Here is an 18,814-nt window from a genome sequence, read left to right on the forward strand (position 1 = left end):
AACTAGGGTAAGTTTTTTTTAGACAAGGGAAGGGGGGTCTGAGGGTTGAGAATTAAGAGTTATGGTTTGCTACTGGTTACTGCATTGCGCCTAGAACATAAAATTAAAAAAAAAAAAATTTATTTGGTAAAAAAGATACATTGCATTGTACTTAATTTACTGCGACTCCAAATGTAGTTATTTAGCCAAGTTACCACTATATATTTAACGAGAACTAAAAGGCTGTTGTTACTAACAAGAAAAGGATTACAGCAATCAACATGTCAAAACATTTAAACGACCCTAAGAACACTGATGGTGTGTACAAGGCTACAAGAAAACATGCATGGTCCCATGTTTTGTGAATGAAAGGGGAGCTTTACTGTTAACACACACCATGTATAGTTGTAGGACTGCCATGGTCTCCGTTCTTGCTGAGACAGCGTCTCTCCAGGAGAGGGCTCCCACATGGAGACATGTCCTGACACACGTACAACGTCAGCCGAGGCATGACTGCTCTGCAAATGCACACACATAAAATACAACAAATGTATACACCAGCAGCATAGGGCGACTAACAAACACCACCGATTAGAGGTAATTTACTTTGATTTCAGTGCATTGTAGAGTCGGATTCCATCGGCTGGCCCACAGATTTGCACCAAATCGTCACGAGTCAGTTTCAGCAAATCAGAACCTAACAAACACACAAAACACAATGGCATTAATTATGTTACACGTCAGTAATTACAACTAGATTTTAAAAGATAATGTAAGAAAACTGATAATACCTGAGAAATGTGTAAATAGCCGGCTATAGGAGTTAAACCTGTTTTTAAGAAGCCACTGTTGCACCTCCTTCATGGAAGCTGCTGAGCTTAAAGACTACAGATACAAAGCAGAGGTGAAACTAAAAAAGTTTATTAATGACACTGATGAAAAAAGAAAAACACTTCTGCTAGGCAAGACAGTGGTATAACTGACCTCATTAGAAACATGGCTAGTATCTCCTTGGTGTGTAGGTGAAGAGGATTCACTAGGATTAAAAAAAAACCACAAATGCTTGTTGGATATGTAGCATATAGAACTTTATGTATTAGATTAATTCTGTTGTTTTATGTACAGTACATATGTAACTAGACTTCCTGAAACATACTCAATGCTAGCATCACATTAAACTATTTCATATATACACATCAAAATTATATATACACTGATCAGCCATAACATTAAAACCACCTCCTTGTTTCTACACTCACTGTCCATTTTATCAGCTCCACGTACCATATAGAAGCACTTTGTAGTTCTACAATTACTGACTGTAGTCCATCTGTTTCTCTACATACTGTTTTGGCCTGCTTTCACCCTGTTCTTCAATGGTCAGAACCCCCACAGGACCACTACAGAGCAGGTATTATTTAGGTGTTAAATAATTTTTAGCACTGCAGTGACACTGACATGGTGGTGGTGTGTTAGTGGTTGTTGTGCCGGTATGAGTGGATCAGACACAGCAGCACTGCTGGAGTTTTTAAAATGGACAGTGAGTGTAGAAACAAGGAGGCAGTTTTAATGTTATGGCTGATATGTATACAGTGGGGGAAATAAGTATTTGATCCCCTGCTGATTTTGTAAGTTTACCCCCTTACAAAGACTTGAACAGTCTATAATTTTTATGGAAGGTTTATTTTAACAGAGAGAGACAGAATATCAACAAAAAATCCAGAAAAAAAACATTAAATAAAAGTTATAAATGTATTTAATTAAGGGAAATAAGTATTTGATCCCCTACCAACCAGCAAGAATTCTGACCCCCACAGACCGGTTATGGGCCCATGAGGCACACAAATTAGTCCTGTCCCTGTATAAAAGACTCCTGTCACAGAATCAGTTTCTTCCGTTCAAATCTCTCGACCACCATGGGCAAGACCAAAGAGCTATCAAAGGACGTCAGGGACAAGATTGTAGACCTGCACAAGGCTGGAATGGGCTACAAGCTTGGTGAGAAAGAGACCACTGTTGGTGCGATAATTCGAAAATGGAAGAAATACAAGATCACAGTCAATCACCCTCACTCTGGAGCTCCATGCAAGATCTCACCTGGTGGGGTAAGAATGATTCTGAGAAAGGTGAGGTCAGTCCAGAATTACACGGGAGGAGCTTGTCAATGATCTCAAGGGAGTTGGGAGCAGAGAAATGTTGAACATTTCTTTGCCTCCAAACACGGCGAGTGGAGTTGATGCCAAAGAGCTCAATTTTGGTCTCATCTGACCATATCACATTCTCCCAAGCTTTCTCTGAATCATTTCAGAGAGAGATTTGAACGGAAGAAACTGATTCTGTGACAGGAGTCTTTTATACAGGGACAGGACTAATTTGTGTGCCACATGGGCACATAACCGGTCTGTGAGGGTCAGAATTCTTACTGGTTGGTAGGGGATCAAATACTTATTTCCCTTAATTAAATACAAATTAATTTATAACTTTTATTTTATGTTTTTTTCTGGATTTTTTGTTGATATTCTGTCTCTCTCTGTTCAAATAAACCTTCCATAAAAATTATAGACTGTTCAAGTCTTTGTAAGGGGGTAAACTTACAAAATCAGCAAGGGATCAAATACTTATTTCCCCCACTGTATATATTTAAAATGCTTGGATGGCCGTGTTTTTGGTTACCTGTCGGGTACTGCATTGTTACTGCTGTAAGAAAGTGTGGTGGAGGTAAAAGTTAGGGGAGCTGCCGTGTTTGGGTTGATGTAAGAATTATCAAGCCAAGGTGAACACTACAGAAAAACAGAACAGAGATAGACAGCCAGATTAAAATAGAATATTAATTAAACCAGATGACAAACTAAGCTAAACACAATTTATGTCATCATAATTGATATTTGTAGCAAGTTGTTAATCTATAATCTGCTATTTATAAAGCAAAATAACAAAAGAAAATCATCCCACCCCTCACACTCAGACAAAAGGACTAATTGTACTCCTGGACTCATAGACATACTGTGATCTGTGAATATATGCAAATATAATTTTGCATGTTACTGAAAAACATCTAGTTCCCTTACAAATGTCTATGTGCACTATTATTTAATCCCCAGCAGCAGTACTTGGAACATCATTTTGCCTTAACCTCTATTGTGATTTTGGTGATACCAAGTGATACCAAGCTTTTAAAGCCTGTCTTGTGGAATTTTCATCTATTATTCTTGAGCAAAATCAAGTTCATTAAGGTTTGATGGCTGCAACTGCTGTCCTTTAATCACACCAAATATTTCCTATAGGATTTAAATCTAAAGACTGAGATATAACCAAGCTTAATTATCTTGCTCCTGCAGTGAACAAGGCCCACTAAGGCCTCTGGATGAAGTTTTGGGCTTTCTCCCATGACCAGGCAGGTTTGCTGCTGTGCCATATGCCTGAAACATCTAGACAATACTCCCACTGGTGTCACTTGGTTCAAGGTCTTGGAAATCTCATTCCCACTACCTGGTGGTGCATCATCTTTCTTGGAACTACCATACTGTAAGATATATTGGTGTCCACTTTTTTTATAAATAAAATGTTAAACATACTTTATTATACACTATATGAACAAGTATTGGGCTGAATTCATGCTTCAGCCACAACAATTGCTATCAAGTGTAATAAATCAATTATATAAAGGAAATTATATGCTTCCAACTTTGTAGCAACAGTTTAAGGAAGGCCCTAATGCTCTTTTACTGAATTGACACAAAGTCCCATAATCACACTCTCAAAGTCTTAGGAGAGGTTAATCGAAAAATGAAGACTTACGTCTGAAACATAGCAATATTTTAGGGGAACACCAGCATAATCCATAAAGTAAAGAATACACATATACTATATAGTCAACAGATAATGTATGGCCTAATTATTGAGTTCAGTTTAGCATTACCAGCAGGTCTACACAATCAATTATATGCTTTTTATTTTGTGAAAAAACATGAGGCTTTTATTGAGAAATGAAAAAAAAAAAAAAAAAAAAAAACTATTCACCAGTCCTCTATGAATAGAAAAATGCACTATGTTCAGACATCATTAAGCAAAACACAAAAAGAAAGGCAAGAAAGGCAACAACAGTTTCATCTAGAGGTTCATTGAGGAAGCATGTGTTTACTGTGGGTGTGCTTACACTGCCTCTCTTGCTCTTAGCAGTTGAGTCACCACAGTCTGCAGGGAGAGTGCGCTTACTGGACTTTTTTAGCTCATGCTCCACAGCCTCCTCTATCACCGGCTCCAGACGAGCCTATACACATGCACACGCACACACACAATCAGTCACACAGCACAGAAATCAAACATTTACATACATAAGCATACAGCAAACTTGCCTCTGATAGGATAGTGGTATCATAAGAGGGCTGATATTTCTCCTTTTCCTGAGCATTTCTTTTTTCCATCTTCTCTCGGTCTGTTTTCTGCTTCCGGTCTGCGCCCTTTGGCTAGACATACAGAGGTGCAGACACAGAGTTATTCTCATGTGTTTCCTGACCCAAAAACTGACAACACTGTAGAGTCTGTTACCTTGAACACTTTGATCTGGCAGCTAGCAGAGTGCATGTGCTCCGTGTACTCTGCACTCTCGTCCTGTGCGAAGGTGTCGATTTGGATGCGGAACGGTACGCCCTTCTCTCCACCATGCTTCCTCGGTGTAAACTCAGTGCTTATACAGTGCACCTTACAACCAAATAGCACACATTTACTCTGCAAAGCTCATTATTGTCATCAAATTGATCAGCAATTATAAAACTCAGCACACCAACAAGCTGGAAGTATTTCATTTATATTTACATTGTGCCAGTATATTCAGAGTGAGTGAATAGATTAGTTGGTGGTGCCTGGCTATAGATACTGGAGCTCTATGCAGGGTGTATTCCCACTTTGTACCCAATATTTCCAAATATTTTGTCTAGGTCATCATACAATTAAAATCTATGAATTGTGCAGCCTTGATGTGTTGTGTAATGCATCTCTTACCTGTACAAATACAGAAGCATGTTTAGAGACGTCCCACAGAAACTCAGCAGCATTAAGTTGGGAGGGATTGGTGTGGGGTTCAGTAATACCCACACACATCGGGATATCTACACCAATTACAAAACACACAACATGAGAAGTGCTTTAACAGCCTATTTAAATTCACAACACTGTCAACAGGCTCTAAAGGTGTACCGATGTCAAGGAGACGGTCGCCAGGACGATTCCACTTCCACCCCTCCAGTTGCTGATGCTCCATGTACTGCAGCCTCCGGTCATGAAATACAACTCTTACTATGCTCTACACACAAACACACACACAAGCATTGTAAAAATATGTAAATTAGATTAATTAATTTTTTTTATTTGATTTTTAGCATTTTTTTTTTACTTTTTCTCTATGCAGCCACTGTTGTGCCCTTGAGCAAGGCCCTTAACCCTGTTTGCTCCAGGGGTGCCGTATGATGGCAGACCCTGCACTCTGACCCCAGCATCCAAACAAGCTGGGATACGCAAAGAAAAAATTTTGTTGTACTATACGTGAACGTACGTATATATGCATATATGACAAATAAAGGCATTCTATTCTATCACACAGGAATCAGTAATGTGTACAGACAGTCATACACTGTGATGTATATTATTCCCCGTCTCTCTGCAAGCACCATCAACCAGCCAGCAGAGGCTGCAATTACAGCAGCAATGAGGAATCCCTTCAACCCGCCCTCCCTCAGACAGAGCCAATCATATCTAAGATCCAAAATTGATAGCTTAAGATCATGGCGGATGAAATTGTTTTAGCGCACTGGCACCAGAGTGCCCATTTTAATTAAAATTGACTGGTTATATTTCACACAAGTAGCAATCATGGTCTTCCAAAAACCCACTGGTGAAAAAGGAAGCACAGAGATGCATGTGTACAACTGCACTCGAACAAACTGAAGCAAAACTCTTCCATTTTTTGAGGCAATAAATCACCACGTTTGTTTCATTTGAACACAAAACAATCCTTCAAAAGGCTTTCTCTTTGTAATTATCTACAAACTTCAGTCAGGATTTAATGTGCTAATTTCGAAATGGGGGCTTTTCTCTAAGCCTGTGGGAAAGTAAAGCTCACTTGACTGTGAACAGTAATAGCTTCTTTTCAGCTAGCTATTTAATTAATGCCAGATCTGTCGTTTGGATTAAATCTAACCATAATAACTGCTGATTTGTGAATGCGTCTTTAAGTTTTTACAGTGTAATTGATGCAGTCAAACCTACCCTATTTGTATATACGCATAGATTTCAATAGCTGTACTTAAACATAAAGTTAAACAGCATAATAAAGCTTTATGACCACCAAATTAATCTCCTTGTTAATTTGCAGATTTTGTTAGATTTTTGGAAATTACACAATAAACTTAAAAATGACTTAAATTCCAAACACATTCAAAAAAATAAGAGTTTCTGAGTAAACTTATGACTGTAACTTTTAGTCATAGACAGGTCTCAAAGCGTACTCACAAAACCTCACCTTTACAGTCTTGTCATTGAGTTCTGGCATTTCCTCCATCTTTCTGTTATCTAGCAGCCGTATCTCATAAGACTGACCTAAATGGACATAGGATGGTACATGAGTGATCATCAACAAAATCTGCAGGGCCGGACTTTTATTGCACATAGGCTGAATTCAGTACCTTGGTTAAGGTAGGTGAGCGTCTCCTCCTGTAGTTTAACAGCAGGAGAGGTAGCAGCACAGAGCACGTACTGAAATGGTGGATTCTTACTCTCAGACTCGACTGGTACGGATACGCTCCCGTCCTCCTGCTTGAAGATGGGCAGAGCCAGCACATCACTGGTGGGAGAAAAACAGAGTGGAAGACAATGAGAGAGGAAAAAAGAGAAGAGTACAATTACTGCTCTGACATGAACTGTCATGCTTTTTTTTTTTTTTTAGTGTTGGCAGTAGCTGCACCACAATCAATTAAATGTTTTTTATTTCCAACACACAATCGTTACAACAACATTCTGACAAATTCTGCCTGCTGAGTAGGGATGTCCCGATTATGTTTTTTGTTCCCGATCCCGATCTTTAATTTTGATCCCGATCCGATACCGAGTCTCAAACCGATACTTGTATTTTCTAGATATTGTCTAGATAAGAACTAGATAATACTGTTCACACAGTGCACTATGATCAAAATAGGGCCAAAAGTATTGAGAACCAAAAAGAACCAAAAAGCAGATTTTGAAAACCTAAAGAGCAGATTTTGTGTTTATTTTGTATTTTACATTTATAAATAGTCTGTTTTACGCTTTTGGCTGCGCTGTTTCTCAGTCAGGTTTCTCTCGGTCTCGCTTTTAGTATAAAAAGTTTCTCGCTTGCGCTTTTTTCTGTGCTGCTCTCAGTTACGCTTCTCTCAGTTTTTCTCTCGACTCAAAATTTTTGCTCAAGTTAGACTTTTTGACGGGTGGGCAGGACCAGAGCGGTAGAGAGAACAGAGTGGCGACACTCCCATAGGGAACCGTTGTAACGGGGGCGGGACATTTTTCTGCGCAGCTTCCGGGTTGTGGAGCTCTGAAAAGTTCCAAACAACCCATAGAGCCCCATTCATTTTCACTACTTAGCAAGCATTTTTAGCTGTATGTTGCTTTGTTTTAAAAAAATTATGAATTTGATGTCATTAATATACTTAATACTGTTATTGTTTAGCATTTGCTCAGCACTAAATGTTACATGTTTATCTTAATTAATAGGTATAACTGAATTTAGCTTAGTCAGTTTAGCTTAATTAATGACACACGAGTCTTTTCACCTAAAATGAGTTGATTAATCAAGAGACTTGTTACAGAAATGATCATAAAACATTAGAACCACAATAAATCATTATACTTTTACTTTCATACTTAAGTACATTTGAAGGTAAATTTAGTTTAGTACTGTAGTGGAGGTAAAGAGTATTTTACTTTTACTACTACTTTTACTGGAGTAATATGTTACCTTGTTTATCTCTACTTTAACTCAACTACTGTACATTGTTTCCGTACCTTGTCCACCACTTACATTAGACAAAATGAACTTGTGCATATTCATAATGAATTCATTAATGTATTACATGTAGGAATCAATTATTAATCACTTATGAAATAAGAGATGAATGAATGCTATTTCCTGTACCTTAAAGGTACGGTAGTGTGTTTATCAATCTGTTCATTCAGTGCAGGTAAACCTTATCAATCCAGCACATGACTAAGTGACATGAGTGTTTAGCCAAAATGATTATTATTATGAATCCAGCACATGACTTAGTGTTTAGCCAAAATGATTATTATTATGAATCCTCAGGAAAGTGAAGGGAGATTAGTTTATGTAAAAAACAAAACATAAAAAAACTTTTATCTGTATATTGTCTCTACTACTTAATGATATCGCATTATGTAATGTATGCTGATATAATGTACTGTGTGTTAACAAGAACGACCTATTAACAAGTCATTATAAACATCAATCTTCCACTTTATATACCAAATTGACATTAAAGCAGATGCAGTAAATGTAAAGGCAGTTGAAAATACCCAGAAATTGTACAAATGTTTATTATTTAATGTTTAATATTTCATTCACTGCTGCCTGTCCCATATGAGAACATGACAGCGCCGGGTTTGTTTGGAACTATTGAGGGTTACATGAAACACGTGACCGCGTAGCGGCGAGATCAAGGAGTGTCGCAACTCTTTGGCTGCGTCCGGAATCGCATACTTCCATACTCAATAGTACGCGAAATGAGTACGCGAGAGCGGTTAGTATGTCCGAATACATATTATACACAAAGAGGTACGTGAGAAGTACCCGGATGACCTACTTATTGGGCAGCCATGTTTGAGTATGCAAGCGATGCACACTTGCGGTCCGTTAATGTATCCCATAATGCAACTGGAGCTGCGTAGGCGTTCGAAGCGTAATAAGAAACAAGAAAGATAGCGGAAAACAGAGTCCTCTGTTCACAAGTGTAAGTAAGATAAATAAAATAAAACATTTTAAAGACGAATTAATAACAAAAACACGATAAATATCCAAAAGTTTGGCGAGTGGGGTTTGTAATGAGTCTGTAACCATGGTGATATTACGTCATCACGTCCCACGTCATCACTTGACGTTGGAAAGATGGCGGATGTAGTACGTAGCTGTGTTGTGTGCATACTGCATACTTCTGTACTGGAAGTATGTACTTTTTTACCTGCAGAGTAGTGCATACTTTCTCCAATCTAGTACATACTCTAAGTATGCGATTCCGGACGCAGCCTCTCTATCTACGGCTCTGGGCAGGACGGGTGGGCAGGACTTTGGCTGCGTCCGGAATCGCATACTTCCATACTCAATAGTACGCGAAATGAGTACGCGAGAGCGGTTAGTATGTCCGAATACATATTATACACAAAGAGGTACGCGAGAAGTACCCGGATGACCTACTTATTGGGCAGCCATGTTTGAGTATGCAAGCGATGCACACTTGCGGTCCGTTAATGTATCCCATAATGCAACTGGAGCTGTGTAGGCGTTCGAAGCGTAATAAGAAACAAGAAAGATAGCGGTCCTCTGTTTACAAGTGTAAGTAAGATAAATAAAATAAAACATTTTAAAGACGAATTAATAACAAAAACACGATAAATATCCAAAAGTTTGGCGAGTGGGGTTTGTAATGAGTCTCTAAGTATGCGATTCCGGACACAGCCCTTGTCACTCATTGGCTGCTGGAAACAAGCCCTGCCAGAACACTATTTTAACGGACGGGCGGGATCTCGTCACTCATTGGCTGCTAGAGATAAGCACCGCTCACCGAGTACATCCTACAGACATCCTTCGTCTCCTTAATCCGGCAGCCTGAAATAGTTCCAACTCCTCTGAAGGAGACTGAATGTTGTCTGAATTTTCATTTAGCAAGCAGAAGTCAGGAAAGGGTTTTTACAACTTTGTGATCTTGCAAACTTGCAACTGCACTCTAAAAATGCTTATTTGGCAACCCAGTGCTGTAAATATCGGACAGAACACACGCTGGGTTATTTAAACACAACTTGTTTTGTTATGTAATGTAACCATTGTGCTGGTTTGTTTCAACAACCCAACTATAAGGATCTTTTTACCCAATGCTGGGTTAATTTCACCATGAATGTTGTTTACACCAATGCATTGTTTACTGATGCTGATATGTAAATAATAACACTAATACTGCTACTGTTGCTGCTTCTAATAATAATAATAATAATAATAACAATAATAATAGTCAGCACAAAGATTTTTTGTGTTTTTTATTATTTTGAATAAATATAAAAAATATTAAGTACAACAATGTATATGGATACACAAAAAAAACTATATTTGAAAATAAAATCAGACAGATTAATATATTATTTACATTTATTTATTTATTTATTTACACTAAGAGTTAGATGCGTTTCTCTGATTACAGCCCACAGATTATTTGTAGATGTTTGGATAAGAGACGCTGCTCTAAAGGATCATACAAACGGGAATGAATTCCTCTGTTCATATTGCTGCAAATACCGCACCATGCTGGTTCCACACTGTTAATAAAGGATAAAAAAGAGACATTAATAAACTAATTATGGTTAAAACATTGGAAATAAATAATAATTAACAAACGTTCCCTGAGATAAAGTCTTATATCCGCTGTAGTTAGCAAAGTAAGCTAAAGCCAAGTAATTAAACTAAACATAGGGTTGGCAATATTTCAAACATATATTTTATTAGCATTTAAATATTACAATAAACTGAAAACTTACCTCAAATACGCTGCTCCAGCAAATGTCCAAACTGTGTTGTGATCGGGGTTGCCAGATTGCTACAGTGTTAAAACGTATTTCAAAACCCACCAAAATGCATGGAAAACCACCAATGCGTGCTCATAAAGAACATTATACTAATAAACTGCTGATATCTTACAGATTAGTTATTATACACTTAGTGACATTTAAAACATTTTTATTTGCAATGCTGTGTTCCTTGAAACCCCCCAAGTTTAAAATAAAATCCTCCCAATCTGGCAACACAAGAATATAAACGTACACTTGCTTATCTCTAGCAGCCAATGAGTGACGAGGTCCCGCCCACCCGTCAAAACAGGGCCAAAGGTCTAACTTCAGAAAAATTTTGAGTCGAGAGAAAAACTGAGAGAAGCGAAACTGAGAGCAGCACAGAAAAAAGCGTAAAAGAGAAACTATTTATACTGAAAGCGAGACCGAGAGAAACGTGACTGAGAAACAGCGCAGCCAAAAGCGTAAAACAGACTATTTATAAATGTAAAATACAAAATGAACACAAAATCTGCTCTTTAGGTTCTCAATATCTGCTTTTTGGTTCTCAATACTTTTGGCCCTATTTTGACGCCATAGTGCACACTTCAAGTACATTACAGTTATTCAAATTAATCCAATTTATATGTTTAACAACTGAATAGCTCTGCAGTGCTGTAGGAAATCCTGCATCCAAGCTATTGCTTAATGTTCTTTTATTTTTTACAAAATAAAAGTAAACAAACTTAGTGCAGCATTGTAGTAGTAAAACTACAACACTCAAAATAAAGTGAAGGTTCTTTTTGAGGAAAATCTGCATCTCTGCCGTGTTAGCGGACAGCCGGTTCCTCCTCTCATCATATAATAATAAACTTGCTGTATTCGACTGAGTGTTTATTTTTTAGGTGCCGTATCATATTGGTAGTAATTGTAGATCGTTTGGTTAAATGATATCTGGTTTGTTCCTTATGAGCCACCGTACTCGTTTGCGTGTTGTAACTGTAACAAACTTTTCTGTGGTTGTATTGTGACAAACGTTTCTATGTGAAGTGAGTGTGTTTTGACCCTTTGGGGCTTCCATAGTGTATGGAATAGCGTGCTTGGTAGTGGTGTGCGATACTGCAAAATTTGGTATCGATCCGATACCAAGTAAATACAGGGCCAGTATCGCCGATATCGATCTGATACCGATACTTTTTTTTACTTACAAAGCAGTTTATTTACTTTCATGTAGGGAAGAGCAGTGTGTGTCATGATTTATGAGGTGAATGTATCATTAATGTGCTTAACTAATAAACACAAAATCATTTATTAGTCAAATCATGCACATGTAAAAACCCACTACAGTTTGTAGGCAAAAAAAAACTAATTTTATTAATATAATAAATTTTAATGAAGTCTTGGGTTTTTGTTGAGAAACAATAATATAATAAGAAAACATAATTCCCCCTCTTATTGCACTCTCTGGCTTTTTGTAAAATAAAGTACAGACAAATATTGAAGAACGTCAATTATTTTTTCATAGAAAGTTCTTTTGTTCATAAACAATAATATATAAAAAACTAAATGCATTCCTTTCACTGCACTTCTTCTCTGGCTTAAAACAAAGTACAGTACAACATTAAAACTGAAGAACAAATGTTTTAAAACTTTTTTTTTTAATTTACTGATGAAAATATCCACTTATCTCTGTATGTACTGTATTTTCCCTGCTGTATGTAGTGTCGCTTAGTCACGTGACGGCACGACAATAAAACACAGCGGAGCAGGGAGGAGATGCAAAGTGTGTGTGTTATCTACTGGGGGAGCACAGAGAGAGCTGCACACTAGCAGCACTCTATACTCACACCTGCCACCAGGTGAGGGACAGTGGGTGACCATGTCTCATACACACATACACACACACACACGCACAAACTGATTGTTTTACTACCTCATTATTGTAAATATTATAATTTTTATTGTTATTATTTTGCACTGTTTTTATTAATATTTTATTCTATTCTATATTTTTTGCACATGTAACTGTTCTGTATATTTTTGTTCTTTCTTATTTTTATTGTTTATATTTCCCTGTAACTTGCTTTGGCAATACGAATGTCCTTATTTGTCATGCCAATAAAGCTTCTTTTGAGTTTGAGTTTGAGTGTTAGATGTGAAGGAGCACACACACACACACACACACACACACACACACACACACACACACAAAAACACACACACGCGTGCGCGTCTACTTTTGGAAACAACGGGAGGAGCGTACTGAATGTAGCGGAGAAAAAAGTGAAACTAAAGTATCGATCCCATCACGCTAGTATCGATCCGATTCCGATACCAACGTTGGTATCGATACTATCGATATTTGGATCGATCCGCCCACCACTAGTGCTTGGCTAACGCGATGACTAGCTGTCCGCTATTCGGTACCGTAACAGAAGAAGTTAATAAAGTGTTCTGCTCCCGACAATTTGTGAATATACCGTGTATTTATTTCTTTATTAAGCGAGTGCATCACTACGACGCTCGGTTACATAACTAAGCCAATCAAAGTGCTTGATACTGAGATGTCGTTCAGTCTTGTAACACGTAAACTCGTAAAAGCTGTATGTTATGGTCCTGAAGTTTTCATACTCGGATTAAAAGTTATTGTTTTGTAAACCGGAGTGATCCTCGACTCACACACCATATAAATAGTAAAATTCTACAGTAATGAACGCAGCTCTGCTCCTACCGCCTCGTGAAACGCTCGCATTGCAGACATTACACTTCACTGTTGGACTTGTTTCACTTTCCAATTTAAAGTATTTCCACACAGCGGACATGCTGATGTAAAACAAAGGATCGGCTTAGGATCGGCCTTAGTAAAGCCGATACTGATCAGTTAAAAAATGCCTTGATCGGCCCTGATTCCGATCTTTGAGATCGGATTGGGACATCTCTACTGCTGAGTATTAGGTAGTAGTAGGTACACCAGTATTCAGCAAAAAAATCATGTTGGATATAAGGCTCTCTGTTTTTATTGATCAATAAATTTGTGTGTATGAGTATGTGTGCTTTTGTGTGTGTGTGTGTGTTTGTGTGCCAGAAAATGAAGCTGTAGCACAGCTGTGGCTTGCTTTAAAAACATGCAAGATAATAGGTACAGAACAGACATTTTAGAACAGACAGAATACTGTCTAAAATAGCTGAAAGTTTGGAATCAGTGTAAATAAGTATCCTCAATTTATTCTATGTAAAAATGTTAACAGTCATCACGTTCCCACTGACAGATATTTCACAAAACAGTTACTGTGACAGCCCTACACAGACCCTTGTGTTTTGGCACTACATAAAAGGTTGCTATGGAAACGAGCATTGTGAAACTTCCATATTCCTATAGATATCTACCATGACACACCACTCACTCTTAAGTAAACCACAGACATTAAAACAGCACCCTGCTTGAATCACCCTAAAAACATTGGACACGGTGTAAAGGTGCTTAAAGTTCCTTTGCAAAACATATGCACATAATGCATCTAGCACACCAACACGTGCAGCAGCCCTGGCCATGCATTTGGGAGAAAAGATGTCAAGTCAGCATGTTGGCAGCATCTCTGAGCTCTTCACAGAGAGCGCTGCTGTCTATGGCACAAGCCAGAACCCAATAACCTCCTTACTGAAACCTGAACAGCAGTAACATTCTGTTCCACAGCAGCTCCTCAGCAGTCAGAGCTGATTAATTAATCACTCTTTCACAATCAACACATTTCAGCAGTAGAATTCGGATTAACACTTAATGACTGTGAATGTTGATTGATAGTCTAGCCGAATGCCATGATGATCTGTCATGACCCTGCATATTCTCACATGGGGCCTGTGCCCGACACTAAAACGGCGCACCCTAATGCCAAGTTTCTCCAGTGCTGCCAGTGACCAGCTTGCGTTCCCTCGACTAATATCAGCCCAAAAGCTTATATTACCCACATGAACACTAAAGCAGCCCACTCTCTGGGTGTAGGAAGACGCTTGCAGCTGCAGGAACAGGGTGGGGTTATGTGAAACTTGATAAGAGAGTGCGAGAAATCCTCTCCTACTCAGCTTTTGATTTTCTGCCATTAGGGCTGGGTATCGCCACTAATTTCCTGGATCGATTCGATTCCGATTCCCAAGGTCCCGATTCGATTCGATCTTCGATCTTCGATTTTCAATTCGATTTTCGATTAAATTTCGATTCAACACAGTTAGGCATATTTGAGTTACATTAACAGGTTTTGTTTAAATATGTACAGATGTTCAGAGAACGAATGTGATAATTGTACAAAGAACACTCATTATTAAAAATATTTGTGTATTTTGTTTACATAAATAATTAATCCAAAACAGAAAACAGTAACATTCATTTTTTATTATTATTTTATATGTCTGACACGCTACAACATTGTAAATGTAATGTAAACATACACCTGGCTGTTGAACAGCTTATGCCAAGTTTACACTACTCGACACTCTGATTAACACCTGGTCGCTGTACAGTTCACACTGCACGACTCACAGGTGATAGGGGGTTTTACACTACACCATCTATCACCAGGGGGAATCACAGGCGAGCTTCTCTGGTCTCTAAAACTACGTTTTGTCACGAAAACACACGTGAGAAGTGATGAAAGGTTTAATGATACCACGTCCAAACATGCACATCAACAAGTAGCGAGCGATCAAAGTTTGTGCGCTGATGAAATAAATGAATCTGAGTGGATTTGGCAACACGAGCAGCATGGCTTGTTCTATAGTGAGTTGGAGGTTAATAAATATTTTGTTTTGTAGAGAACGATCAGGTCAAAAATACTGTAAAACTCGTGTGTGCTGATGTATTCTGATAGAAACTATATTGCGCTCCACCACCTGTTTACAACCTCTCCCCTGTGTTTCCCCTCGCTGTTTCACACATTGATTGAGAGCCGAGTTTTGATCGCAGAGCGAACACCGAGTTCCTCCCGAATCCAGCACCGACCCGTCGCCGAGCGAAAATCAGTGCAAAAAGTTGTGTAGTGGTCTTAACTTGAGCTTCTGCCATGCTAAACTGATGTGCAGGTCAGATCTCGTTGCATGAAAAAACACTGGCTGGTCACGCGAAATTAAAGGGGGTAACAGATTTCCGTGTGCACCGTAAAAAGGGGCGTATTTAAAAGATCGATCTCGCGTTTATATGAATCGATATCGGATCGTTCAAATAAAGATCGATTCGAATCGAAAAATCGATTTTATAAACCCACCCCTATCTGCCATTACAAATTACTCTATAAACTGAGCTTGCTCAACTTGGAATGAGTTAGGGCTGGGCAATATAATGATGATGTTATACTGATATTTCATCTACATATTTCAACTTTTTTTTTAAGCTCACGGCTAAGAAACCTCCTACTGTTATGAAATTTGTCCTAAATCAAAATTGTAACACTGTCACTGCTGGTGCACTTGCATAACATACACTTTAATAAGGTAGCAAATAATGTGGAATGCAGAAACAACTTCTCCAAAACAACATCTACACTGTATGCATCATAACTTTCTAAGTACAGCAGCAGAAAGAGTTAACTCTGATGTAAAGTTATTTCATTTGGTGTACAAATGTTCCAATGTTATTCCCCACAATTCATTCACCATTTTATATCATGAATACATGATTCACATGGATCCACGTGAACAGTATCATAAAATATCCCAACACTGTACATAACTTGGCTTGGTGGTACAGTGGCTTGGTGTGTAGCACTGTCACCTCACAGCGAGAAGGTCCTGGGTTCAATTCCCAGGTGGAGCGGTCTGGGTCCTATCTGTGTGGAGTTTGTATGTTCTAACCGTGTCTGCGTGGGTTTCCTCTGGAAGCTCCGGTTTCCTCCCACAGTCCAAATACATGCAAGTGAGGTGAATTGGAGATACAAAATTGTCCATGACTGTGTTTGACATTAAAGACTTAAGAACTGATGAATCTAGTGTAACCAGTAACTACCTGTTCTGTCATGAATTTAATCTAAGTATGTAAAACATGATGTTACAATCCTAATAAAATAAATAAATAAACATAACATGGCTTAGATAATGTGAGGGTATTTTTTATAGCTAATACACAGCAGCTTTAAAACTGAATTGGAAGTAAAAAGGGGGCGGAACAGTATAATGCTCTTAAAAGTGGCGTTATACAATACAAACATTTTTTGGAGTCAAAGCAAATTCCATTTATTCCATATTATTGATGTAATAAATATAGTACAGCCCAAAGCATTGAAAAACAAGACACACTCTTAGTAGCAACGTAGCAGTTGGGTGGCACAGGGGACTGAGTACAGAACCGAGGTCACAGAACTGATGAAGAACAGAGCCATGGCTGTCTGAGAGAAGTCCTGTGGGGGAGAACTTGTTTGTAGTGCTATAGTTACAGAAACCAGAAAAGTTCTCAACAGCCTACAAAAGATGAAACTTTTAAAATACAATTTCAGGTTTCAGAGCGTGTGTGCCGTCAGAATTGTTCTTCTACTTCTACTAAGAATGACAGCTTTGAAAACAGGTTCCAGTTCAATACTGATACTATAAGTGATATCAGTGTGTGAGAGTTTGGACACCGGACAGCAGGCAGAGTGCTTACCAGAGCAGCACAGAGGAGACCCAGAGGCCCAGAATAAAGACAAGTGTGGATGCAGATGCAAATATCAGTACTTCGGAAAAAAAGAGCAATGGGTACAATCTGAAGCTAAATCCAAACACCATGCTATGTATAGGTCCTATAATATTGTCTTCCACCTCTGCTACCATAGACCATCCAGATGATGCTAATGCTGGTGCTAAAGCTAACACTGATGCTCAAACACCACAGCACAAAGCCAGATCAGCATATTGCTTTCATTCACTTCAATTGGAAAACAAATCTGAACCAATGCAAAGTCTTAGTGAGAATCCTAAATATGGTAAACAGCAAACACCCTTGTCATTAGAAATGACTTTATTAATGGAGTAAAAACCCAGAACTCATAGTGCAGTGTGAACTGATCAGAGCATCTGAACTAAATGTTACTTGCTGAATAAACAACAGCAAAGCAGATTATTGTATGTGTGGGTAAGAATGGCATAAGCACACAGGAGTCTTAAGTACTAAAAATTTACTTGAATGAACTCTTCATCACACTCAGCAATCTCAATGCAGTCTCATCAGCGGTCCTATACATGCTTGGAGAACCGATTTGTTCTCAAGCTTAGTTGGATTAAACACTTAAAACATAAAAGCTGCAGGTCAACAGTACTGACCCTTACTGACAACCTTAACTAGCTTTTTGGGAAGAAATCCCCTTGGCGGAGACATGTCAGCACCAACAGTGACGTGTCACTTTAGAGCCAAGACACCCAGAGAATGTCCTGCAGAAGCTGCAGACACCGTTTTAGGTGTCAAGAATCAACCAAATCAGCTGCAAGAGACAACAAAACTTCCAAAACAATCCACAGTCATCTATTTCCATCCCTCTGTCAACCTGCCTGAACTAGGCTGTCCCTTTTCCCATCAGCCAGCCCCCAGGTACCCTCATTTACTTCTTCATCCCTACTTCCATCCCCCAGACCTTCCCCTAAAAAGAATCAAGCTCCACCACCACCTGTAGCACCTCAAAGAAACATGTTCCTCAACCACCGAAAAGGCAGCTTCACAGAAAAAAATAGGGTGATAGATGGTGATTTTAAAATACATATTGACAATCCCAAGGACAACACTGCCAAGTAACTACATACCATATTGGACTACTTTTATAGCATGTTAATGGAAGTACACACTGTCACGGTCACACTCAGGATGTAGTATCTCATGTGTCTTAACATATCCACCTCTGTTAAGGAGATGTCGCTTTGTCAGATCATTGCTATGTGTTCTGTTATATGTAGGCCTCATTAGACACCAAGAGCAGGCATGCTTGTTTTGAGAGGGTGTACAGCACTCCTGAACAAAATGTGCACTACACCATGTGCTCCATCTGACTCTGTTGACACTCTGCTGGAGAGCTTTAACTCAATAGTCATT

The 18,814-nt window shown here is 38.6% G+C and overlaps 1 protein-coding gene across 3 annotated transcripts in view; it reads right to left on the reverse strand.

The window, feature by feature from the left end:
• Nucleotides 1-18,814, reverse strand: part of ubp1 (upstream binding protein 1) — a 32,293-nt gene that overhangs the window by 4,732 nt on the left and 8,747 nt on the right. For all 3 annotated transcript variants that reach the window (XM_063013542.1, XM_063013544.1, XM_063013543.1), the window contains exons 2-13: nucleotides 6,660-6,817; nucleotides 6,497-6,573; nucleotides 5,176-5,281; nucleotides 4,981-5,087; nucleotides 4,528-4,680; nucleotides 4,335-4,445; nucleotides 4,136-4,249; nucleotides 2,653-2,759; nucleotides 964-1,015; nucleotides 771-864; nucleotides 586-676; nucleotides 376-497 (exon numbers count right to left, since the gene is read on the reverse strand). In XM_063013542.1, the coding sequence (XP_062869612.1) occupies nucleotides 376-497; nucleotides 586-676; nucleotides 771-864; nucleotides 964-1,015; nucleotides 2,653-2,759; nucleotides 4,136-4,249; nucleotides 4,335-4,445; nucleotides 4,528-4,680; nucleotides 4,981-5,087; nucleotides 5,176-5,281; nucleotides 6,497-6,573; nucleotides 6,660-6,817 (1,292 nt within the window). The remainder of the gene's footprint in view (nucleotides 1-375; nucleotides 498-585; nucleotides 677-770; nucleotides 865-963; nucleotides 1,016-2,652; nucleotides 2,760-4,135; nucleotides 4,250-4,334; nucleotides 4,446-4,527; nucleotides 4,681-4,980; nucleotides 5,088-5,175; nucleotides 5,282-6,496; nucleotides 6,574-6,659; nucleotides 6,818-18,814) is intronic.

The sequence above is a fragment of the Trichomycterus rosablanca genome, chromosome 2 (genome assembly GCF_030014385.1).
Source record: "Trichomycterus rosablanca isolate fTriRos1 chromosome 2, fTriRos1.hap1, whole genome shotgun sequence".
NCBI lineage: Eukaryota > Metazoa > Chordata > Actinopteri > Siluriformes > Trichomycteridae > Trichomycterus > Trichomycterus rosablanca.